Raw genomic sequence first — 25,167 nt, forward strand, 5'->3', positions numbered from 1 at the left:
ATTCCCCTGCTGCCTGATGAGAATGATGCTTTCATGATACTCTTATGGTTGATACTGAAATGTTATTTATTTATTATTATTATTTTTTTTTTTCTTCACAGAATTGTTTGCGTGACGTGTGCCCCGACGTTCGAGCAGTGGCGGTCGAGGGGGTACTGAGAGTGCTCACTGACTTCTTTGAAATTATTCCTGTTCACGTGAGTGAATGCTTTGTTAAGGTGCTGCTAATTGTTCTTTTTGTTTATCCTTTCTTGTAGGTATGCCGTATGTTTGTAAGATTTTTCCTCGGCATCATCTCTTGTGTGCTGCAAGAGTTGGCATGTATTTTACGGTGCATAAGCCGCAACTGCTTTTTAAATTTTTTGCCTGTGCATCTTATTTAAAAGTGCGACTTACATAAGGAAAAAAGACTGACTCGCCACCGTGTGCACTGCCTTTTGCCATGTCTAGTAGCTATGTTCGGAAAAAAAATCAATGTTCAAGCACTTTATTTTGTCCTGTTTATCGTATGGACACAAAACAGGGTGACAGTTCTCTGCAGACTGCAATTTCGAAAACTTGCGTTCTGTGCAAATTTGCCTGAACCATGTACGAGAATTATGCCTCCTTAACTTCACAAAAGGACACCGTGTGGACACCATCCTCAGTTAAGCAGTTTTGTCGATTTTTAACACGTTGCAGCAAAAACTGAAGGGTGTTTTAAAGTTTTTAAAAAGTGATTGAGGAGAATTTCTTCTAATAAGGAAGTAATTACTCATTGACATCTACAAAGGAAAGCTATACAGCTTTCTCCGAAATCTCGCTGTTAAGGAAAAATTTGTCCTGGTCTTGGAATCGACTGCGCACGGCTGCGTTTGGGTGGATGTCACTGAACAATTAATCCCTTATTACAAATCTACTCCACCTTAGGGGGATGCAATGTGAACAGTGCAGCATTGATGTTTGATCAAAGGGAGCAATTCAGACACACTCCTTGCCTCCCACTGGCCCCACAACAGCTGTTCCGCAGAGTGCACGGACAATGGCAGAAAATTGAGGGACAAACCAAGAGATTGGATTCTAAAATGCAGATCAAGGAAAGGCAGCCTGCTTCCATGGGATCAAGAAACGTATATGCACAGGGCAGCTCCCACAAGTATATTTTCCTGCAGTCTGATGAAGGGTTCCTAAATGCATTTTTATGTCGCTTACAGAGAAAGTGAACAGGCGCGTCTCATGCACGGGTGCAATTCATGTACATATATACTTTGTTTTAACATAAAAAAAAAAAAAGAGCTGTTTGCAGAAGATGTGACTTACGCACGGAAATTATGGTAGCAGTAGTAGTGAGATGTCATTCATCCATTTCCAGGAACGGAAGTCCCTTGTGAAGCAGTTAATGAACGAGAACGCCAAGGACATGAACTCCACGGAATCAAGAATGAGAGTTAATAAGGTGAGAGGGAAGTGCATAAATGTTTGATTCTTGTTCCTGGAGGAATTTATTTGTTTATTCAGTCATTGTAATACCCACGGCATCTAAAACACTGCATTAAACTGGGGAAATAATAAAATGTCATACAAATTGAAACAGGCAGCAATCTTTTACGCAAGCAATTCAATAACGACACATCACTGGTCCAATTCAACAACAAAATATTTATGAAGTTCAAGCGAATGAAACTCTGGGCATTATCAACACGTCCTATCCAGACAGCCTGCTCCAACATCTTATAGACCTTGGGAAAATGTACACTTATATGTGCCAAATATTCACATAATTTCCTTTACTCTTAATAGATAGTCAAGCTGTAGCAAAACACAGGAGCATGAATATACAAGTTATGGTTTACACCTGTCTTGCTATATTAAACACTGTTAAAGAATTTTAATTTTGAGGAATATCTGCATTTTTCCAATGACTGCCACCCAAAAGAGCTTTTTGTACATGAAACTCGTGCTGTAATTATTTGAAGGGACCATTAAAACTATTTACTGTGACCAGAAAATGCATGCGAGCAATAGGCATCCCATCAGTCCTCTCCACAACCCAAAGATTTTCAAGCTAGCTTCACTAATAGTGAATATATTGGCAATCGAAAATGACATTCCTCCTCTCCCCTTCAACTTAGTTCGTGTTGGTGCACAAAATAAAAGAAAACAAGCCGCAATGGTGCCTCACCATTCCCCTATTTCACCCGCGTGACTTGCACATGGAAACTTGTCATCCTAATCGGTTGCAAGCATATTCAAGAACTGAGCGAACATTGGTCTTTAAAGGTAACTCTTTTGCCTCTGAAGAAAACTGTTTACTGTTATACCTTAGAAAACCAAGAAGGGACAAGCTTTTCCAGTGAACAAAGTTTGTAGGTACTGTACATGCCAAAGTGTTGGCATTCTGATGGTGAATAAAGTTGCATTCTATTAATTTCATAAAAGAATTCATGCAGTTTTTCTTTTTTGTGACACATGTATAATTTTTAAAAAGCATGTTACTATACATTCCCGTTTCTTACACCACTCAACAATCCTGTTCAAGTCATCCTGTAATGCAGCGCAGTTGTTTGGACAGCTCTGTACTATACACAGTTTTCCGCAAACAGACAATTATAGCTTTTGCTTCTCTTTGCTCTATTTGGGTCTGATGCGCTTATGTACACAATATTTTGTTACAGATGAACCCATGTATATTGAGTCTTGAAAATTCTTTGTAAAATTATAGGAAAGTCATGCAATATACCGGACATAATTTCTCTGTTTGTTTGATATATTGACCAGCGTACCACACCCCTGCACTTCTCTTGGTGACATCCCTTAATCATTGTTCATTCGGCGAGACTGATCAACTGCGTGGCATTATGCACCTGCTGGAAGCTCTAGCATGATGGGCCATCACCTCATGTCAAGGCAAATGTGGAGTGAGGTTGAGTGTGGCATTCAGTCTCCTGTACTCAACCTTCGTGCCACATTGGTGTCATGCGCTGAAGCCAACCTAACTAGCTAAGCCTAGTTGCGACACCTGCCTCACTGGTTACATTTGATTTTCCAGTCCCAGACTACTTGCTGGGAGGTCTCAGTTTCCGCTCTGAGAGGAAATAGTGGTTATGGTCACACGACCTTGCAAGCTCCCTCTATCGTTTGCTTTCAGCAGACGATGCCAATCATCAGTCACCCCGACACAGTTCTTTTGCAGTGACATTGCGCACACGTTTGTCTTTTGGCATGCGTTTAATAATAAAGATAGCAGAGACCTAAATCTACCTATGCTTTTTGCGAATGGAGCATGGCATTTCTGAATGTGCAGTGTTTTACAGAACTCAGTTTGGCAGGGTTTGCGTGCCGCTGCTACCCGCAAAGTTCTTCCAAGGGCCGGACTACTTGTTGACAGGTGTCCAGCATAGAATTTTTTTCGAATAACCCAAAAGCTCTGCATACTAATACATTTTTCGGGCCAGCAGCCGTATTGAGTTAGACCCTGAGTGCATTCTGAGGATTTTCGTGTTCCTGCAGATGATATACGCTAAACTATGACACAAGCTCCAGCTTTGCATCTTCACTTTCTTGCCCTGAATTTCTTTACGCACAGAAGCGTGTCACAAGCGAATTTCTGTGTGCGGGAGCAGCTAATGCTTGTTGTAAATGCCTTTGTTAACGTTTTCGTCTGCTTTCGAGCGCAGTGAGCTGCGCCCTTGGAAGAACTTCGCGAGTAGCAACAACAAGCAAACCCTGGCAAACTAAGTTCTACAAAATGCTTCACGTTCAGGCATATCACACTTCGGTCGCGAAAAGAACCGATTGATTCGTGCCTCTGTTATATTTATCTTTAATTTTACACTCATGCCATAAGATAAGCGTGCACATGGCATTGCTACGAAAGAACTTCGACGTAGTCTGTTGGCATTGTTTGCTAACAGTAATCGTTAAAGGGTGTTTGCAAAGCCATGTGACCATAACGTTACTTCCTGTCAGAGCAGAAGCCGAGGCCTGTCACGAAGTAGTCAGGGACTGGAAAATCGAATGCACCCGTTGCCAAATGTGTTGCAGCAACCACCTGTGCCTTAAGGTAATGGGCAGTTATTTTATTTATGTCGTACTGGTAGCAGGCTTAGACAATTCATGTTAGGCAGGGGCTAGTTCCAAAGCACCATCAGCTGCAGCTTTGATAAAAAATTGCTGAGGTTTAGCTCTTCTAAACCTAAACCTAAACCTAACACCTCGTGAAATAGTTCTTTTGCACTAAAAACACATCTGTAAAGTAGATGCAATGCAACCTGGCTGCTGGGTTACAGATGCGGTTATTCCTGCACATAAGTGGGCTGTTAGTGCAAGATTGCAATCTCACGGAGGAAATGCTACAATGATCAGAACTACAAGCAGCATTATATTTGCTAATAATTCATAAATTTGGTTGTCTTTAGTTATCTGGTTCAGAGCGCACTGCAGATAAAGACCTCTGACCTCCAGTTACTCCTATTTTACATCACCTGTAGCCATAGCCATTTTGATCATGGACAAATGCTGAAGCTATCCAACGTCCATCGTCGTACTCTTCTCCTCCTTGCATTTCTTATGGTTATTGCATTGTCCTGTGCCTGAAATTCAGGCCATCAGTGTTGTTGTACTGGCTTTATTGCCCCTCAGCACAGCATCTTGTTTCTTTCCATGATCACACACTCGGGAATCTGTCAATATGCTTTCCTACAGGGACTCTCCTTCATGAGCCGGAACCCGAAGGCACATAATTTGCTTAAGACCCTCATTTTGAAAAATAAGGAGAGCCTAGACGACGTTGACCTCGTTCAACTGTCTTACGTCTCCCTGCTGCTAGAATCAAGGAGAGTGCCTGGTTTCAAGGTATGATGGTTTTGTTGAAATATTAGTCGTTTGACTAGGATGCATGCCGATAAACATATGCTGGCAGGCACCAATATTGGTGCGGACAAATCACTTTGAGTGTTCTTCTTGAGTGTTCTTCTTTAAAGGAACACTGACAATAAGTTTATGTTGGCCTTTATGAAAAGACGCTGCATCCATCTCTATCCTGAAGCCAAACTTTGGAGACTCCAGATCATGTTCAGTGCCACTTTATGTGTGCTCAGTGTGATCGACATCATCCGTGACTCATTAAAAGCCAGCAATCAAGTATCAGAGATATCTAGGCAAGAGCAGCTCCTAGCATGTCTTTTTTGTGTTGCCTTAGTTAACAGCATCAGCCAGCGGTTATTCCAGCATGACCATGTCATGTTCATTAGCTGATGAAATTGCTGGAGAATTCTTGATTTATTTTATTTCTGTTTCTGTATTCTATGAAGAAACTAAGGTTGAACCTCTTCCACAACTCGTTCTGTAATGCACAGCCATAGTTCAAATTTGTTGTAGTGTTCGTTTGTAAAAATGACGTCCTATTAGCAAATGCTACATGATACTAAGAAAAGAATGTATGAGCCTTTCTACTACTGGTGAGATGCTCCTCTAAGCAATACTAGTTTCCACTGAGGTCACCTTTCCTTTCCCCATAACCTTCTCGCAACATTGTAAGCATCCAGTCTCAATACCCCATGTTCTGCCACTGTGGCTTTCATTGCATTTTCTAACTTTTGTAGAACAAAGCTGGCTGAAATTTATTTTCAGAGAGTGTGGTTCCATGACAAATTTCGACCAAATTGTAATAGTGAGCACTATGAATTTCAGTTTTGGGTTGTGGTAGAGCCACAAGAACTGCTGCCACTAATGGCCGACGACCAGCCGCAGCTCTCGTTGAAAGTGGCGGAACTGTTACGCAACAGCTATTACAACCCGAAGGCAGACCAGAGGCAAAATTTGGAGCGCAGCTTGCTGCTGCATTCCCTCAACCGTGTGGCCTTCCGGATTTTCTTCACCTTCCTGGCTGACATCGCACCTCTCAAATCAATTCGTACGTGCTCCTTCCTTCTGTTTCTGTCAAAATGTTTGAAATTTGGTCACAGACCACAAAACTCAAGGTTAGGAGGCTATAACTATTTGTCTAGAGTATGGGCTCTCAAACTAGGTTTCGCAGAATCCTTATATTCCACAAGCACCCACATTGAACTCACCCCCTCCCCTCTTCTTTAATGCAGTTAACTGCACACAACTCTCCTATCACCTCCTTATCACTACCTCATTATCTTATTATAATTTTCTATCAGCACTTGAACACTCGTCCAATAACTTTATGGTATCACCTTCATATCACATGTCGTTTTTCTGTCACTAGGTTTACACACGCAAACTAGGTTCACTTCTATCCTTATGTCTGTCCACTCCTGCAGAGATTTTTTTTTTTTTCTGGAATTTTATATTCTGCTTCTTATAACACTTGGAAACCACAGTCACATTGCTAAGGTATCTCACCGCGGCCAGTAACACTAGTTCATTAAAAGCGTGTTGGTTAGGGACGCAGTTCTACTGCCAGCGTGTGCAGAAGTCGTCTACACTATTCAGCCCGCCCATCAAGAGCTCAAATGAGGTGGAATGTTTGCCTTGCAGATGGCTGCCGTTTTCCGCATTTTTGTTTTGGAACTATAGGTTCGAGCTTGAGTGAGAGAGGGGCATTTAATAAGAAAAACTGCTGACAAAGAGATAACAGATGCCTCCTAAAGTGAACTAAATCGTGAAAAAAAAGTAAGCAAATAGGGTTCATGCATAAGCAACTACACCTGATTATGACAATTGTAATTTTGGAGGGGGTGGCGGATGACGGTCCTTGAAACATATTGATGTCTTTTGGGGTTCCTCGAGGGGGAAAAGTTTGAGAACTCCTGGCCTAGAGGTGTTAGTAATAATAATAATACTAATAATAATGTGGGCACTGCTAGCAAGCAAGACCGGAGCGGTGGTGGCTCAGCTTGTAGACAGCTAGTCCGCAAAAGCACTTCCTCTTTCTCGGTGATCTGTCCGCTTAATTGGAACTTCTTTACAATCTGGCCCCCGCAGAAAAGAGGAGCCATCCTGGCGACTCAAGGAGACGAAAGGATAGCGGGATTCTAGTAAGGCTTCAAACGGTCGACGTGAACAATCTCACGCCCACGGCGGCGAAGGTCGGTGGAAGCAGCTAGCAGTTCAACTGGTAATTGACGGGAAAAGTCTGTTGGAGCACTAGATAGGGTCCGTGGTACTTGGCAGTAAACTTGCTGGTAGACCTGGTGGTGTCTATGGGAACCAGAGCCGAACGTGAGCACCGGGAGAGAATTGATGCACAGAGTGGCTGCTGTCGCTGTGCGCTTTCTTCTGGGCTTGCTCGTTTGAAGTAAGCGAGCGAGCCAGCTTGCGACATTCTTCAGCGTGCCTGGCAGCTGCTGAAAGTGATGTATACTCTGAGATATCAGGACGGTAGGGGAGGATGGTGTCGAGTGGAGACTAGGGTTCACGCCCGTACAGCAGAAAAAATGGCGAGAATCTGGTAGTTGCTTGAACGGCGGTGTTGTAGGCATAGGTCATAAATGGGAGAATCTTGTCCCAATCGGTGTGGTCGGAGGCGATGTACTTGGACATCATGTCACCCAGTGTGCGGTTGAAGCGCTCTGTTAGGCCGTTGGTTTGAGGGTGGTACGCTACGCGCTGGCTGTCCGGCGGATAATAATAATAATAATAATAATAATAATAATAATAATAATAATAATAATAATAATAATAATAAATAATAATAATAATAATAATAATAACAATCGGTTCACAGGAAAGTTCACAGTATCTGTCACACTTGTTTCTGTGGACACCTGAACCATGCCATAAGAGAAGAGAGGAAGGTGGAAAGAGAGAAAGAGAAGCCATACTGCACCTGGTGTTTTTGTGTCTGAACTTGAACAGTTAAACTGAAGAGCGATAATCTATCATTCGTCAAGTTTACCAACAACATGTCAGTAAGTTTTTACGTATAGTAAAAGCTCATTCACTCGTACGTCACAGTACCGTAAAAGAGTTTGAATTGTCAAAAAAAACTGACAAGAACCTCTTGCTTTGCGGTAAACTTACTTGGCATAAACTGTATTAATTCAGCAATGGTTGTCAGCTTTTTAGATGATCATTTCTATCATCTATGATCATTTTCCACATTCACATCCATGCTTTGTTGCTTGCATGTTGTCGGGAACATCAAAGCAGTACTGCTTGAAAAAAAAAGGCCTCATCGGCATTCTTCATGGCGCGACGCAATAGCAGTGATGTCCCTCACAAGCAACCTGTGTTCTGAGTGTGACCTCGCTGCGTGACATGCTAAATGGAACTTCAAGAGCATACATTATCGGAATTCCTTTGGCCATTTTTTGGGTGCCAGGCCGCCTATACACAGCAGAGCGTAGTTCAAGTTATCCGTTGCGGAACCGACTCGTGTTCAAATTAACAGGCTTTTTTTTTTTTATTTTGTATGCATAGACTTCTATATATGACTTTGAACTTTCTGTATATATGAAGCTTGGCCAGACCGAGGAGTGGAATTCAAATTATCCAAAAATTCGAATTATTGAGGTTTGAATTAACAAGCTTTTACTGTACACTAGTGTCTGGTTGTCGTCAGAGGTAATGGATAACATGTTTGTTAATGTGTTAAGGCTACCTGAAAGGGAGAGTTTCATAGGCCTAGTAATAATTTGGTCTTATCTCATTGTAAGGAGTCCTGTGAATAAAAATAGCTATAGAGAAACCTGACTGGGAAGCATGTTGTTCGAAATGCTTCGAAAGCATGTTGTTCGAAAGCGGTGGCCTTGTGGTATAGCATCCGCCTCGCATTCGGGAGGTACGGGGTTCGATCCCCAGTACCGCCGGGTACCCACCGGTTTCCAATGGGTACAAGATTTCCCCCGGCCTCGTGCTCGGCTCTTCTGGGGTGAAATGCTTGGGAAAAGGGGCCATGAATCAAAAATGTTGGTTCGAGAAAAAAAAAAAGGCCACGTAATGGGCTGTTTCCGCGCAAGGCGGACTTATTGTTGTCCGATGGCGGAACGAACCACTGCAAATAGTTGCGCCGATGTGGCAGTGATTCGTTCCGCCATCGGACAACAATAAGTCCGCCTTGCGCGGCAACAGCCCATTATGTGGCCCTTTTTTTCTTGAACCAACATTTTTGGTTCATGGCCCCTTTTCCCAAGCATTTCACCCCAGAAGAGCCGAGCACCAGGCCGGGGGAAATCTTGTACCCATTGGAAACCGGTGGGTACCCATCGGTACTGGGGATCGAACCCCGTACCTCCCGAATGTGAGGCGGATGCTCTACCACAAGGCCACCATATTCATATCTGGTGCACATGGCTTTTCATTTAGTTTGTCTCACGATTTCACCAGATGTGCTATGTCCTCCAACGTAGCAAGACAGGTGCACATGAGGTTGCTGCTAAAGCTTGCAAAGGCACAATTTACTCTTGCTTTCATTTTGTTATTGTTCTTGCTGATTTGGAAATAAAATTTTTATTTCAAGTTATCACCCCTTAAAGGTATACTGCACAGTTATTTTTACCCTGTGTGAAATCATTCAAATTGCATCCAGGAGTTGCAATTATGTAAGGCTGCAACATTTACTTCACATTATTTTTTGCGCAGATGGCTTTATTTTCTAAATTTTGTAGGTGCACCCCAGAGTCCGCTTGCGCAGGCGGGAGGCATGCGTGACGTCGCAAGTTTCGTAGCGACCTGCTGCCGCTGTATCATAATGGCATTGCTTTCTTTTTATCAACACACCCTGTTGTTTCTATAGGTCAGGTGTAGTTTTCATGTATTTCAAGTTCCTTCCTTTTTTGCAGTCTTGCCTGTAATGCTTATTGCGCTTTCTAGGGTTTATGTGTAGCTAAACATGAGGTTTTAGTCACTGTCAATCACATGCTGAGGATTAAGGTAGAACGAGGTGAAGAAAGAAAATTGCTCCACAATATCAAAGAAAACTGAGTAAAGGTCTTGGCACCAAGGCAAAGGTAAGTTCCTTTGTCGAAACATTGGCTTGTGGACTGAGGTTCCACTAGTCCTTGTTTATATATACAGGGTGTCCCAGCTAAATGTAATTAAGGTTTTCCGAAATACGCTGTGCCTTAGCCCTGTGAAACCTTATGAGAACTGCTCAGAGTCGGCTATGACAGTATTTTTTTTTCGTTCACTTAAGAGTGTTAAGGAAAAATTTTATAACTTTGATGTGTTGGTTTGAGGAAGAAAGTGTCAATAGATAAGTTGTAGATTGGCTCGAAAAACGACTACCTAGCAGCGCTGTTTCTGGCAAGCTATGATTCACTTGTCTTTTTTTATTGTCCTTCAAAGAAAGCCTGTGAAATAGAAAAACCACATCATAGAGTAGCAATTTCAGTGCTAGCAGACGACCGATAAAGTAACGAAATGCGCTTATCTCTGCAATGCTGTCCCAAAATGCGTTTGGTGTTCTGCGACGGTTTCTTTTTGAGAAGTGCACCTGGGACCGCTTATGCACCATAGAAAAGGAGTGGGTGCTGCTTATCACTGAAGACAGCTTTGTATAGTGTCACTATCGGCACGCCGTGGAAGTGGCGGCGGCGACACATTGCTTTTTGATATGATATGGCGTGAGCATCTCATTCCTATTTGATTTGTGCTCGAATCGCCAAATGAAGATCGAACGCTCAAGGTTAAAAAAACGAAGCGCAGCCTTCATTAAATGTTGCTGACAGAACACGCAAAGAAAAATTTGACCATCATGTACTGCTCGCTCATTTTTACAACTTGCTTGCTGGACAGTCACTGGCGCATCCCTCTTCACAGTCGAAAACATGTCAAACCCTGTTCAGGGCAGCGTTATCGAGAAAAAAGGTCTTTGTTATTTGATCGCTCGCCTGGGAGCGTTGAAATTGTTGCCCTATCACGTGGTTGTTTTTGTATTTCGCGGGCTTTCTTCGAAGGCCTATAAGTCGGAATTCGTAGCTTGGTGGAAACAATGTAGCTAGCCATTTTTCAAGCCGATCTACAGTTTTTGCATAAACAATTTCTTTCTCACATCAATAAATAAAAAGCTTGGAAATTTTTCTTTGGTCTTATCGTAAGCAAACAAAAAAAGTACTGTAGACTAGCACAGCTGACACGTAACAGCTCTCAGTAGCTTTCACGGGGCTTAGGCGCACCATATTTTGGAAAACCTTGGTTACATTTAGCTGGGACACCCTGTATATATATGCTGATGACTAGAAACACAGCAAAGTGTTTGTTTTGCAGTTGCTGTGGATAAAATAGTCGTGACAAAATATCAGACCTGGGAGATTTTTCTCTAAGGCTGTAACACACAGTTCGATATTTTTCAGTGCTTTTTACCTTTCAGAATTGTATGATATATGTACTCTTGTGTCCCCACTTTACTGGTCTGGCAGCTGCATGGGTTGGATTTGTGTTCGAAAGGCTCCAAGCGACTGCAGAAAGCGACAGCAATGCCAGCACATCCACTGGGCAGCGTATACCGCACACGCAGTTGCAGGAGGCGCCCACAATATCATGAAGACGGGCAAACGGCCTGGGTGTGGAGATAGGGAAACGCTTGACATCACAGCTTGCGTGGAGTAGTATTTTCAGGCATTGTCACCAGGTGCACCAGTTTTTTTTTTTTTTTAAATGTCGAAAAAACGTGCTTTCCACTGGTTTATTGTAAGAAGCGAAGCAAATTCAGTCATCTTAAGGATGCTAGCTCTCATTGCAGTACAAAAGTAAGCAAACTAAAATTTAATTCAGTATCTCTTTAATGTGGTTCTAAAAAGGTAGGCACGAAAAAAAAAAGCCTAGTACACTTGATTTTCAACAATAAATGCTCGCCTCTTTTCCTATAGGATAATTTTCTTGGTTTTAAGTTATCTCTTGATGCTTGTTAGTTGATGATGTTAACGCTGGGCCTGCCTTCAAGGCAGTATGATGTCACCCCCTTTGGTAATGATAGTTAACAGCATCACATAAGATGGAAATTCCACGTGCATCACTTTAGGTACCTCAAACATGAATTGCCTCTTGGTCAAATGTTGCCTCAGGTTGTCATGCACCGCTGACAGTAGACTGTGGCCTTTAGCTCCTTTGCAGTGGCCTTCACCCACTCTTCTGATCGTAACTCATAATTTCTCGCATCTTCTGCAGAAAATATGTTGTGACAGTTCTGACCTTTGACTGTGCCATATCTTCTCACTATGGATGCCAGGTCACTCCCAAAAAATAAATTCTTTCCAAACGTTGTAAAAAAATGTTCTGAAGGTGGCAATCTGAGTCACTGTTGTCTGTTGACAGGGCGGTACTGGCTGCATTCTGTTTCATTTGCTGCAAAAAATGAATTCACAAGGTGAATGATATAAGTGTCAGTATATATGAAGCTGCAAGTGCAGGTAGATGTAGTGTTCTTTAATACCTCACGCCCCCCCGATAGCTGCCTTTACGTGTGCACAGCCTCTGATATCCTGGCTTACTTCAATCTCTTCGCTACTTTGTATGCCTCACTGGCATCGCTATGCGTTTATGTAATTCACCCTTTTTGGGGTAGAAAATGGTGCTTTGTTTTATTGCATACCTTTATTATAACATCTTTTTGTGGTTCTGCAGTAACTGTGTCACATTTCTTGCTTTCGGCTGTTAGTCGGTGATACTATATTCTAATTGAGTTCCACGCAAAGGAAGGTCTGCAGCTGCTGTGGATCTCTTCTACCAGTTAGTAGAAGCCATTGATTTCCCTGTGTTCTCTTCTAGTCGAGTTCTTGGCTACCATCTGTCAGGTGCTTCGAACGAACTCTCGTCTCGTCCGAGAAAACAGTGTCAAAGAGAACGTAGTGCCAGGCAACTCTGTCAGACTTGAACAGAGTTGCACTGAAGTCACTGTGAGCGGAACCTCCATGACGCAACTTTCGGCACACGTGCTTATCGAAACAATGGCCATCACCTACAGCACTTTGTCCACACGGAAGGAGCTTGCCTGTGACGTGAGTATCAGGTTATCTCTGTCACTGCCTTGATCAACATAGTATAGCTTGCTTTTGTTTGAGGCTGTCTAGCCTATTGAGACTGCCTTTGCAATAAATATGAGAGGCCAAGGCACTCGCTTTGTTTTGCTTTTGTATGTTCTATCTGTAAGCCTGGCTGTCCTGTGATTTGAAAATGTTTCCCGTATGTAATGAATGTTGCAACTCTTCTTAACCCTACCCCCTTTTTTTTTTCTTTTGTGCACTTTTTCAAGGATCTTAAGGAACATTGGAAGGAGCTGGTGGTCCTCATGAAGGCTACGGTGAATGAGCTGTTCCCTACCACTGAAGTAAGTGTCTACTTGCATCTTTTGATGTCTTTCATTTTCATTTAGTCTCTAGAAGTCTGTTTCTTAGTAAAGCAGTTATGTACTCTTGCTATTCACTAACCTATCGCCACAGTCATGGTATTGTGTTCTAGCCGTGAGGAAAAGGACAGTTTTCATGAACTAAATCCTTTATTAAAGACAGACTGGCAACAAATCGATGATGTGTAGTGGCAGATTACATACTTGCATCACAAAATGAACTTCGTCTTCAAATATCTAGCTTTTATAATCTAGAAATGACCAAAAAAAAAAAAGAAATGAAGTGCAGATGTTGTCATCACTCCCAGAGGCTCCGCAGCACCGTCATTCACCTGAAAATGGTGGCTACCTGTCTTCTTCGGTGAGGAGTTTGAATCTACTCGGTACCGGGGGAAGATTTTTTGAATTCTAGTTTTCTGGCCATTAAGTCTGTCTTTTCCTGCCAGCCTAACTCCAGCGTAGCCAGAAAAACCTAGAGATCCAGCTTGGTTCTCGGCTGAGATAGCGCACTTTGATGCAGACGAAATGCAGAAATGACAATGTGCCGTGTTTTCTATGCAAGCATTCCAAGCTACCCATATTAATTTATGGCTCTTAACTGCTGTGTGCCTCATAGCCCCGAGTGCTGTTACTGTGGCTTGTAAAAATAAACCACTTATCACTTGTAAATGAAATGCTTCTTGCAACAGATGTTTGGTTTGGGCTAGTTGGTAGCAGTTTCTTGAAGACATAGCGCAAAAAAGGCAGGGACAACTAACACAGATGTAGACAGGACAGGCGCTGACAACTTTATTTTCGAGGAAAACCGCAGCACAATTTATGTCAAAACTCACGTGACAATCAAGGGGCCTTATTAAACTGTATTTGGTTGTAGTATAAGGCCCCTTGATTGTCACGTGAGTTTTGACATGAATTGTGCTGCGGTTTTCCTCGAAAATGAAGCTGTCAGTTAGCGCCTGTCCTGTCTACATCTGTGTTAACTGTCCCTGCCTTTTTTGCGCTATGTCTTCAAGAAAATGCTTCTTGCTTAAAACTCCATGGAAGTCTGCTTTTTGCACAATTTCTGGCACGCTGCTTACGGCATGCATGAATGGCATGGAGATCGTAAATGCTGGCTCCATGCAGGAAGTGCAGACTGGCGTGTTTAACTCTATCGGGACCACCTTGTAGATTGCTATTCATGTCTGAATAATGGCTTTGTGCATTCTGCCAAGCTAGAATTTTCGTGCACTGGCAGATGTTTCACCATCTAGAAGCCAGTTTTCTGACTAAACTTAAGGTTTCTGGCATAGTTTTTGTTTTGTTTGCAAGCAGAAACGCATACGAGATTTTTGCATGGAATTTTTCAGTGGCTGAATGGAGGAAAATGCTAGTGGGGTCATATCAGGTCATGCAAAGAGATCAGCGTCAATCACGCATTTCAGCCACTTGGGCTCTGGTTATTTCTACGTGAATAGCCATCAAGAGTCGGAAGACAGCTTTGAAAGCCCTGATTTCGGCTCGGTGGTTTAGGTGCACAACTACCTAGAACATCAACTTGTGGCCAGTCGTAGGCGAAATTTCTATTTCTGCTCTCTCTTGAATACCTACGCATGATTGTTACCTGTCCTCCCTGTTTTTTCCCTGTTCGGATTGGGTTTCCAAAACCTACGATAAAGGCCGTCTGGTGCTGGTACGCAAGTGTATTGGATTTGGCCTAAAATGAAAACTGGTACACACCTCTGCCAAAATGTGGACGTGACACTCGGGAACGGATCAAAGAAGTTATTGCTTGCCCTGAACTTCTTATTTATATTTTTGTTTCCCGCTCAAGTGATACAAGTTATTTGTGCAAACACAAATATAAGCGTGCTTGGACACGTATTTTGGGGAAAGCAATGCGGGCTCGTTTTGACGGGTCTTAGGGTTCGAAGTGCTCTCCAAGGGAACTGCTCAAGTTTGTGTGGCTTGTGATCTACCTGGGTATTGTGAAGATACCCTGGCTGAACCTGTGCTGATGTGTAGGAAACAGTCGTCTGCTTACACTACGGATAATGCCTCAAAGTCACTGTGTTTGCAGCGCTCCTGCAGGTTGGAAACATGGATGACACAAACTTGCCATCACGATTAAAGCTGCAGAATGTGTGCCAACTTCTTCAACGCATCAACCAAGTGCGAAGCTTTTAGCCACATTGAGTTGTATTTGATAGCCTAGCGTAGAAGAGCTCCTTGAGCAGCTTTTCAATCTAACCCAGCTCACACTCTTCAACTCTCCACTAAATGGGCCAACCATAAGCAACAGAAAGCTAGAAAGATGGAAAAACTGTAAGTTGCCACTGTGGCAGAAGACCAAGCTCAAAAATTTTAAAAGCTCATAAAGCTCGAAAAGCAATTTAGCAAGGTTGTTGCAAGAACAGCACACCTTCGCAATCTTTACACACAACATATTAGGCTCCTGATACTTTGGCTTCACTGCATCTTTTTGATGCAGTTAGGAGCATAAGCATGTCATTCGCAATAACTGCCACGAGAACTGAGTGATAGCTACTGGTGCTGAGCAGCATAAAACAAAAAAAATATCACAGTTAAGCTTGCCAAATTTTTATAGCTAAGAAAAGGGATAGTGCAGGGCATGCACTGCATTCTGAATTGCATTTATTGTGTTACTTACCATTTCCAAAGTTGCGTATGTCTGATATGAAGGTCAAACCGGGGCGAAAAGGCAATAAAATAGATATCACATGACCATGCTAAGGAGCATAGCAACAGTGAGTTCACAGCACTTTAACTGGTAACCATACCTTCGATTCCTTATACTATACGTATTTTCCATCATATCGTCCACTTAAGTGGGACGTCCCCCTGGGCCGTCATTTAGATAAAACTTGGAGCTCGCCTGTTTGATGCAGAATATTCGAGTTAGTGCCAACAATTGGGCCCGTCGTAAACTAATTGAAACAAAATCTGAAGTATGTGCAAGGGTTGCACAGACGGCCTTTCTGCCTCGAAACCGTGAAATTGGCGGATCTTTAGGCGGCAATTACTGCTGAACTGTTTGTCACGTAGGGTTCCGGATTGTGTCAAACGATATGTCTCATTTAATGTACACATTCATACGATGTTAAACCTGTTCCAGATATAAATGTTCCAGATATGCGAATGTGTTTGTAATTTGCAATATTAGCGTCCAATGCACAAAGTTGATAGTGCTGCTTGTGTACTAGAAAGGATGTTTCCCGTTTGACAGACAAGTTTCAAAGTGGTGTCAAATGACCTGACATGTTCCAATGGATAAAATTATGAATTGAGATGAAAGCTAAAGTATGTGTGGGAATCCCACCGACGACGTTTTCTCCCTCAAACTATGCATTTTGAGGAGCTTGAGATGACCATTACGGCCGCACTGTTTGTTGCAGAGGGTTCCGGTTGATGTTAAACGATTCCTCATGCTGTTATGCACACGTTTATGAAATTTGATTACTGATATAAGGATGGTTTTAATTTGTAATAGTAGTGTAAAATCCATGGAGTAGATGGCACTGCTTGAAACTCCCGTAGTTAACACTTTTAAGTCGAACACTGAGGCAGTATTGGCAGAATTTTTTTTTTTTCAATTTTTTTTTCTTCACCAAGGTTGCAGAGAAATTTCTGTTCATTTTATGTATGATTTAAACATAACTTTTCGCACCCACTTGAAAAACCGTGTATGTAGTTATGTTTTTTACACCATATAGCAGTATCATGTAAATGTGTAGTTTATTGAAAATTTTTTCTGAAGGCTCCTCTAAGTCATCTGTTTTTCTGCTGGCCTTAAAGGTTTATCAGCAAAAAAAAAGAAAAAGAGACTGCGATATCTGAGCTTTATATTGCAGAAGTAAACGAAGTATATCATGGCACATTTTTTAATTCTGATTTCTTTTATTACTCTTTCTGAATGTTTTTTTCTGTTTTTTTTTTTTTTTTTTTTTTTTCAACTTTGGTCTATTATTCTCCAAAACATTCGCACTGGAAAAAAAAAATATATATATATATATAGTAAGTTCAAAGAGTCACATTGAAAAACTTACATATTTATTTCAACATACTATTTCAATTATTTCAATTTCATATTGTTTCAATGTGACTCTTTGAACATACTACCTTTAATCAGTTGCCTCGAAAACGTTTGATATTGCTAATATATATATATTTTTTTTTGTATAAGGTTGTGTTATCCTTAAGTGAAATAATATTTGTGCAAAGGCACGGATACGGAGGCTCCTATCCTGAGCATAATCTTTTCTTGCTTGCTTGCAGAGTCATGCCCATGCACGCTAGTCAGGATTGCAGTCAATCATGACTATTGTTGCCAGCCGTCCCATACTTTGCGCGACAGACCCTAATTTTCATGCAAAATCCTGAGTTGCGACTCGCCCTTGTTGAGATAGCTATACGTCTTGGATTGAGGTCTGAATAGCTCCGTTTCTCATAATGTGAGGCGATGAAGGTGACTCATGCTTTTGGTCCGCTCACAGCTCTCACAGCAAATAAAAACGCGCTATAGCCGCTGGCACAGTTCTAGAAGCATTGTGCATAGCACAAGTACCATATGCCGACGAGATGGCTCGCAATGTCGTGAACATGCAGCAATGATAGGCAGCAATATCACTCTAGTGTTGTGTCAGGCAATGCCTGCTATCACCTTTTCTCCATCTTTCAATTGTATTACATCACAGTTGCAGTGGCTGTGTCATAGACAAAGCAGTGTGTTGCCATGTAGTCCCAAGAAAGATTATGAATACAGTACATTTTAAAAGCAAGGTCACATTCGTGAAGCCACCAGAAGTGCTTTGTCCCTCTCCTCCCACCCTGTCCTGACCTCAGTCATTCAAGAGGTGTTAATCCTTGTCACGAGCCAACCATGACTTCAGCTTCGACCTGGGCCATGCCCTTTAATCCTGACATGGACCTTGACAGTTGGAGTGAAATTACCTTTGATGCTAGCATTGATGCTGATGCAGTGGCAGGTCCCACAGTATGGTTTTTCAGATGTGAAACCTTATAAACCAGACCGATCAAGTTGGGAGTGGCATGAGGCTAGTGAAGATTGCCTTGAATTCTCATCTAATTATCATTTATCGTTAAGACCCTTCATAGTGGATCAATGCCTATGGCATTTGGGTGCTGACCCCAAGATTATAGGTAGGATCCCGGTGATGGCAATTTAATAGAGGTGCCTATGCTCGGAGGTAATCGTGCACATGGAGGGATTTCGAGGTGGTCAAAATTAGCATGAATTTCTAAACCGTAGCATGCATCATGTACACATATATTATGTTGAGGCATAAAAAGAAAAGAAAAATAAAGAGCCTCTGCCCGTGCCACATAGTATAACGGGCTGCATCATGTACACAGCATTGCTTTGGTGCTTGAGATAACTCAGTCAGCCTTTGTTGCTAATGATGTGTCTCCTTGCTCTCTTCTGCTACCCCATCATGGCAGTGCAGCGGTTAGAGCACTCGACTTCTGTGCCCAACGATGCGGGATCAAATCCCAACCGTGGTGGCCACTTTTTGATGGAAGCAAAAAGAAAGGCGTCCTTGTGCCGTGCAATGTCAGTTTATGTTAAAAAACCCCATGTGGTCGAAATCTCCAGGGCCTTACACTACGTTGTCTGATATCTTAAATAGCTTTGGGATGTTAAACTCTACAAACCAAACCAAACCATGCCTTATTCATCTGTTGCCTTTATTGCTAATTGCCCTGGCCCCAGTTGCATGCTGTGGCCTATTAGTGCAGCCAGCGTTTGGCATGTGTAGCAATGCTCTTTATTTTCTCCCATTGCACAGAGCCTCAGCATGCAGATTTCCCTGCTAACTGTTGCCAGCCTTTTGCCGCCGGGTGCCGTCTCCACCAACATGTCAATGAGGTGCTTCTCGCTGCTGAGAAGCTTTCTGACTGTGTCAGGGTCCAATGCGACTGTGTCCCTGCCAAGCGAGGCCAAGGCGTGCGTGTTGCTGCTGTGCGGCATGCACCGCGCCGCCGACATCCTGGCACTCGTGGACGAGGCTGTTGATGATCTGAAAGTGAGTGTTGGGTATTGGGAAACAACGTTATAAGGTGGCGAGAAATGCACTGCATGAAAGTTCTCTCTGGTGTCTGTGGCCAACTGGGAAGCTTGCATCCCTTCGTGCCCAATTAGCGCCGTATGTGTGACCTGATTTGGCCGCAGGCTTGCACACTACACTATTGTTGCTTCACAGCACAGACGCTCTGCGTGAATATGCTGCTGAGATGTGTATGTGTGCACACTCGTACGTACGTGCCATGCATGTGTGTGCACGTGTTTCTAGCTTTGCGTGAAGTGTGCCACGTGGAACTAGGGCGGGAGCATGCTTCTAAGAAAAAGTGAACCTCTAGATATATACTATATCACTTGCAGAGCTGAACAAGTTGAACTTGTGTCACTGCTGTTTGTTGCTTTGCTTTTGACCTCTTGTCTGTGTTGCACCATGCTGCAGAGTAAGCAGATGCCAGCCAAGCGCCGCCGAGTGCATTTCAAAGTTGAACAGCCCCCCTGCAATCCCGACCTTGTATTACAAGTGCTTCGGCTTCTGCTGGAAACTCCACGGCTGCAACAGAGGCTGCTCAGAGACCATATCGTGCCCTTGTTTCGAACCTGGAGTAGCCTATTGCAGATTGTGGCAAGTGCTCTGCTATTCTGCTTGAATATGATTCAGCTACTAACCTAAATTTCACAAATTACCGACGACCATTGCTGCTTGACCAGCGTTATTCCAGTGCAGTGTCCTGTATTTATCATGAGTGGCATTCCTCACTTCAGAATGACTGCCAGGTGTATAGACAGGCAAAGACCAGTTCAGCGTGAGGTGGTGGTTCTGCACGTCATAAAATGGTCATTGTCATGGTTCGCCAGAAATGTGAGGGTGGAGTTTACCTGTCGTTGAAATATGGCAATCAAAAGCGACTTAAAAGCTGCAGCCATTGAGGCTTTATCTGTGTATACAACTTAGATAAGCGCTGATGATTTCTCAGGATTTTGGTTTAATAACCATTGTTTTGATAAGACAATGTTTGCTAATCGCATGATGTATGGTGTGCAAATGTTGAAATTCTTGAATGCAAGTTGAATATAAATTTGAAAAAAATAAAATGTCTTCGCACATCAAATATCTGTTCCCTAGGAAAAGGTTTAGAAAGTTAAATCGGTAGTTGTTGCTGTTATTATGTTTTTTCAAAATAGTATGGCTCGTATGCATTTTCCAATGTATAACTCACACCTGTGTATATACCCCCGCCCCAGGAAATAGAACATTTTTCTGAAAAAAAGCAATCATATTGTTAGGTTTATTTACAGTAATGACTCCATTTTAGCTGGTGCATTCACTGAATGTTGGCAAGCTTCCTCTTCCTCACTCTTCCTTCTTGCGAGCTTCTTTTTTACAATTCCTTGTTCTCTTTCCTGTGCTGCCTGACATTTCCCCCTTCACAGACTAAACCCCCTGAGCTATCCGAGAGTGGCAGCGTTTCATTCTTGCGACATGGACTACTTGTGTTTTTCGAGAAGGGCGCCCTTGAGAACATTGGCAAGACACTATGTAATTCAAACCACTGATGCGTGTGAGCACAATAAATGGGCATGTATAGTGCAACAACAGCTTCTGGGACAAACCACCCTTGCGGTGAGGTGTCCAGAGCCATACTAAGTCGCGGGGAAGGTAGGAGACAGCCTGATGCCGACGATCGTAGCGCTGCTTAGAGCGGTCCTGCGAGGCCTGCGTAATCGGGCGAGTCGACGAGCCTCTTCAGTGCGGCAGAGGGTGCTCGAAATAGAAGGCTCAGTGTCGAGAGAAAACAGCAAAATGGTATCGAGAGAATGTCGAGGCGGATAGGCATAGAGAAGGAAAAATGGGCTATAAGCAGTTGTTTCATGCTTCGAGGTGTTATAGGCATATGTAATAAAGGGAAGCACAACATCCCAGTTCTTGTGCTGAGAGTCGACATACATCGCAAGCATGTTCGTCAGTGACCGATTTGTACGTTCAACGAGGCCATTTGTCTGGGGGTGGTACGGTGTAGAGTGGCGCAACTGGCAAGCACAAAAGCGCAGAAGCTATTCCACAACATCTGCGGTAAACTGGCGGCTACGGTCGCTGATAATGACACGAGGAGGCCTATGACGGAGGATGACGGAGTGAAGAAGAAAGAAAGAGACGTCAGTGGCGGTGGCAGTAGGCATGGCGGCAGTTTCACAGTAACGTGTGAGATGATCAACACGCACGATGACCTGGCGATCGCCTTTGGAAGAGCGTGGAAACGAGCCTATGAGTTCAACACCCACTTGCTCATATGGTGTGGTCGGTGGTGTCATCGGATACAAGCGGCCCGGTGGAGAAGTCATGGGGAGCTTGAACTGCTGGCACTGCGCATAGGAGGTCACGTAACGCTAAGTCGTTCGATGCATATTTGACCAGTAGAAACGTTCCTTAATGCGGGTAAGGAGCTGTAACGTCATCATGCATTGCATGTAGAACAGAGGAGTAGAGGCTAGCCGGAACGACAAGCAGAAAGCATGCACCGCCAGACGAGTAATTTTTCCGGTAGAGCAAACCATTGCGAATGCAGAAAGGAGTTTCAGATGCTAATTCACAAGCTTTTCCAAAAAGCGGTACCAGGTCTTGATCTTTGCGTTGTTCTCGCTGGAAAGTGGCAAGATTCGGAAATTGTACGGCATGCCAGCAAGATAGTCATCAAAGTTGTCGTCATCGCAAAGAGTATTCGCGAGAGTGAGCCGCGAGAGGCAGTCAACGTCAGCGTATTGGCGACCACTTTTGTACGACACTATAAAGTTGGATTGCTGAAGGCGTAATGCCCAGCGGCCCAACCGACTGCAGTGGTCGCGCAGATTCACCAGCCAGCAAAGTGAATGACGATCAATGATGATTGTAAAGGCACGTCCATAAAGGTACGAGCGAAACCACTGTACGGCGAAAAAGACTGCAAGGCACTCTTGCTTTGTCACGGTATAATTGCGTTCAGACTTGCTTTAGGTGTGACCTGCGTAAGCGACATCGTGTTGATTCCCGTCATGTCAATGTATGAGCACAGCGCCGATGCCACTGGCATCAGTGTGGAGTTCAGTGGGAGCTGTCGAGCTGAAAGGACACAGTATGGGCCGCGAGGTAAGAAGAAACAAACTGGCGAAACGCAGAATCACATTTTGGGGTCCGTTTGAAGGAAATGTCTTTCTGCAAGAGGCATGTGAGCGGGTAGGCTACGTCAGCAAACTTGGGGATGAAGCGCCGCAAGTAAGAACAGAGTCCCAAGAAGCTCCTGAGTTCTTTGACACAGTTGACAGCTTCAGTCTTCTGTGGGTCGGGCCTAACACTGTCTTTGTCAGCCAGATGCCCAAGCACAACGATCTGACGTTTCCCGAAGTGGCACTTCTCGGAGTTCAGCACGAGACCGTCTTTCTCCATGCAGTTAAGGACAACAGCTAAATGGCTGTTATGCTCAGCAAAGGTCCTCTCGAAAATCACATCATCTAGGTAGCACATGCAAATTTGCCACTTTAGTCCACACAAAAGGGTGTCCATAAAACTTTCAAAGGTAGCCAGAGCATTGCATAGGCCGAAAGGCATCACATTAAATTCATATAACCAGAATCATCGGAATGTGCTAATATCTGGACCGTAAATCAACAGAGGAAAAGTAGGAAGCTGAATGGAGGCAGTCAATGGCATCATCAACGCGCGGGAGTGGGTAAACATCTTTCTTTGTGACAGTGTTGAGGCGGTGATAGTCGACACAAAATCGTCACATGCCATCTCTCTTTTTCACGAGAATTACAGGGGCGGCCCGCGGGCTAGATGATTCCTGAATAATTCCTTGTTGCATCATATTGCGGACCTGTTCATCAATTACCGTATGTTCTGAAGGTGACACACGGTACGGCATCTGTCTAATCGGGTGTGCAGACCCAGTGTCGATCATGTGATTGGTGCAGGAAGGTGGAATCAGTGGTGGCTGATCTCGAGCAACGTCGAACACATCCACATGTTTCATAAGAACTTCCATCAATATTCAGCGGTCGGCGGTGGGTAGCGATTTGTTTATCATTGACTGGAACTGAGAATCGGTAATATCAGGAAGTCTAATTAAATGAGCAACGGCGTCACTGAACGTGTGGTGATGTGCATAAAAAAGCGTTCTTCTTCAAAGTTGGCGAGTTTAAAACCACGCGGCAATATGACAGGTTCGGTGGAATGATTGACAGTTCAAAGCATGGCACGATCCTTGTTCACTCGAACAAAGCTGGGGGGCTCCAACACATTCTTTTTAGCGCCGCCAAAGGAAGCGGGTTCCACCAGAGCATCGAAGGCATTGGCAACCACGCCCGAAGACATAACTCGGACGAAGGTGGCGGACATCGCCAGAACGACGGTATCTTCGAAGACAGAAAACGTTTGGGCAGCCCGCGGCGATTCTTCTATGAGGGCCGATCGAAGGCCCTCATCCCGCCACTGCTGAAGTCGAGAATTGCGCCACACTGTTGTAAAAGGCCTACTCCAAGAATATTGTCGTGCGTAGAGCGAGGGAGCACCATAAATTCAGTTCTAAATACGTGTCCAGTGATCGCTACATTTACATAACAAATACCAAGTGGAACCAACGATTCTCCCTCAACGCCTTAAAATATGATATAGTTCTATCCCAACCAAACATAATTTTGCAGCCGAGGTGGTTCTTAAAATCTAAACTCATCACGGACACTGTAGCACCAGTACTAAGGCCATAACACAAACGCCATCCACTAAAACTTCCAGGCGGTTCTTTAGCATAACGACAGGTAGAGGAATTGGCAATATCGATGACCTGGCGACCGCACCTCCATCGGCCGCACACGCTAGTTTCCCGGTAGTGGTGAAGAACAGCGGGGAGAGGGCGAATGTCAGGAGCAGCGAGCAGGGGGAGTCAGGCTCCGTTCAGAAGCTGGAGGGCCGTTTCGTGGTGATGCGTAGCAGTAGGAGCCCGATGGAGGTGGATAGGTCGGGTCACGGACCTCTGGATTCACGTTATATCGACGATTTGACCATTGTCACTGGTAGTGTGGAACCGGGTTCCAGTGGTGGCAGAATCTGGATACATGGCTAGACATACCACAGCGGTAACATTCTAGTAGTTCACATTCACGAGCACAGTCCGGATGATAGTCCTTGGATATAAGATCGAAGCAATCAGCAAAGTCCAGCTGCTAGTGTCGTTGCGGAGGAGGTGACACGCTGTTGTAGGAACGAGCTGGTGGAGTAGGGCCGTAGGAGTTGTTTCGGTGGTCATGGACAAGAGGAGTTGGAGCGGTAGTACCCTAAGGAGAGGAGTTCTGGATCGAAGCTGCCTGCAGGGAGCAGCTATCACAGGGGATCACACTGCGGCTCACAACATCTTGATGGCGGGAAAGTTCATCACGGACAATTTGGCGAATCATGTTCGATAAATTCAGAGGCTCATGGGAATCCACGCTTGCAACAGTGGTCACATTAGGCAAATGGCCGAACTTTGGGGTTATGCGATGCAGCTTTAGAGCTTCGAACGTACGACAGTGCTTGATCACAGTCATGGCAGAATCCAAGTTGTCTTTTGTAATTAAAAAGTTATATACATCCTCCGCGATGCCCTTTAAAAGGTGGCCAGCTCTGTCTTCTTCAGACATTCTTGGATTCACCGCATTTCAGAGTTTCAGGACCTCTTCAATGTACGTCGTGCATGTTTCTCCAGGTACTTGCGCTCACTGGAGTAAAGTCTGCTCAGCACATTTCCGTTTTGCTGCGTTATCCCCGAAACAATCGTAAATCTCCTCTTCAAAACGATCTCAGCTCATTAGGGACGCTTCATGGTTCTCAAACCATGCTAGGGCTGTGGCGTCTAAGAAAAAAACAACATTTGCCAGCTTTACT

At 43.8% G+C, this 25,167-nt stretch overlaps 1 protein-coding gene across 1 annotated transcript in view; it reads left to right on the plus strand.

Moving 5' to 3' along the window:
• LOC146185785 (condensin-2 complex subunit G2-like) overlaps positions 1-19,944 on the plus strand; it is a 65,888-nt gene extending 45,944 nt beyond the window's left edge. Inside the window, exons 11-18 of the mRNA XM_084607914.1 lie at positions 102-197; positions 1,352-1,435; positions 4,684-4,833; positions 5,671-5,893; positions 12,658-12,887; positions 13,142-13,216; positions 19,042-19,278; positions 19,714-19,944. Of these exons, the coding sequence (XP_084464040.1) occupies positions 102-197; positions 1,352-1,435; positions 4,684-4,833; positions 5,671-5,893; positions 12,658-12,887; positions 13,142-13,216; positions 19,042-19,278; positions 19,714-19,944 (1,326 nt within the window). The remainder of the gene's footprint in view (positions 1-101; positions 198-1,351; positions 1,436-4,683; positions 4,834-5,670; positions 5,894-12,657; positions 12,888-13,141; positions 13,217-19,041; positions 19,279-19,713) is intronic.
• The last annotated feature ends 5,223 nt before the right edge of the window (positions 19,945-25,167 follow it).

This window comes from Amblyomma maculatum, chromosome 6, assembly GCF_055883805.1.
Source record: "Amblyomma maculatum isolate TAMU_Amacu chromosome 6, ASM5588380v1, whole genome shotgun sequence".
Taxonomy (NCBI): Eukaryota; Metazoa; Arthropoda; class Arachnida; order Ixodida; family Ixodidae; genus Amblyomma; species Amblyomma maculatum.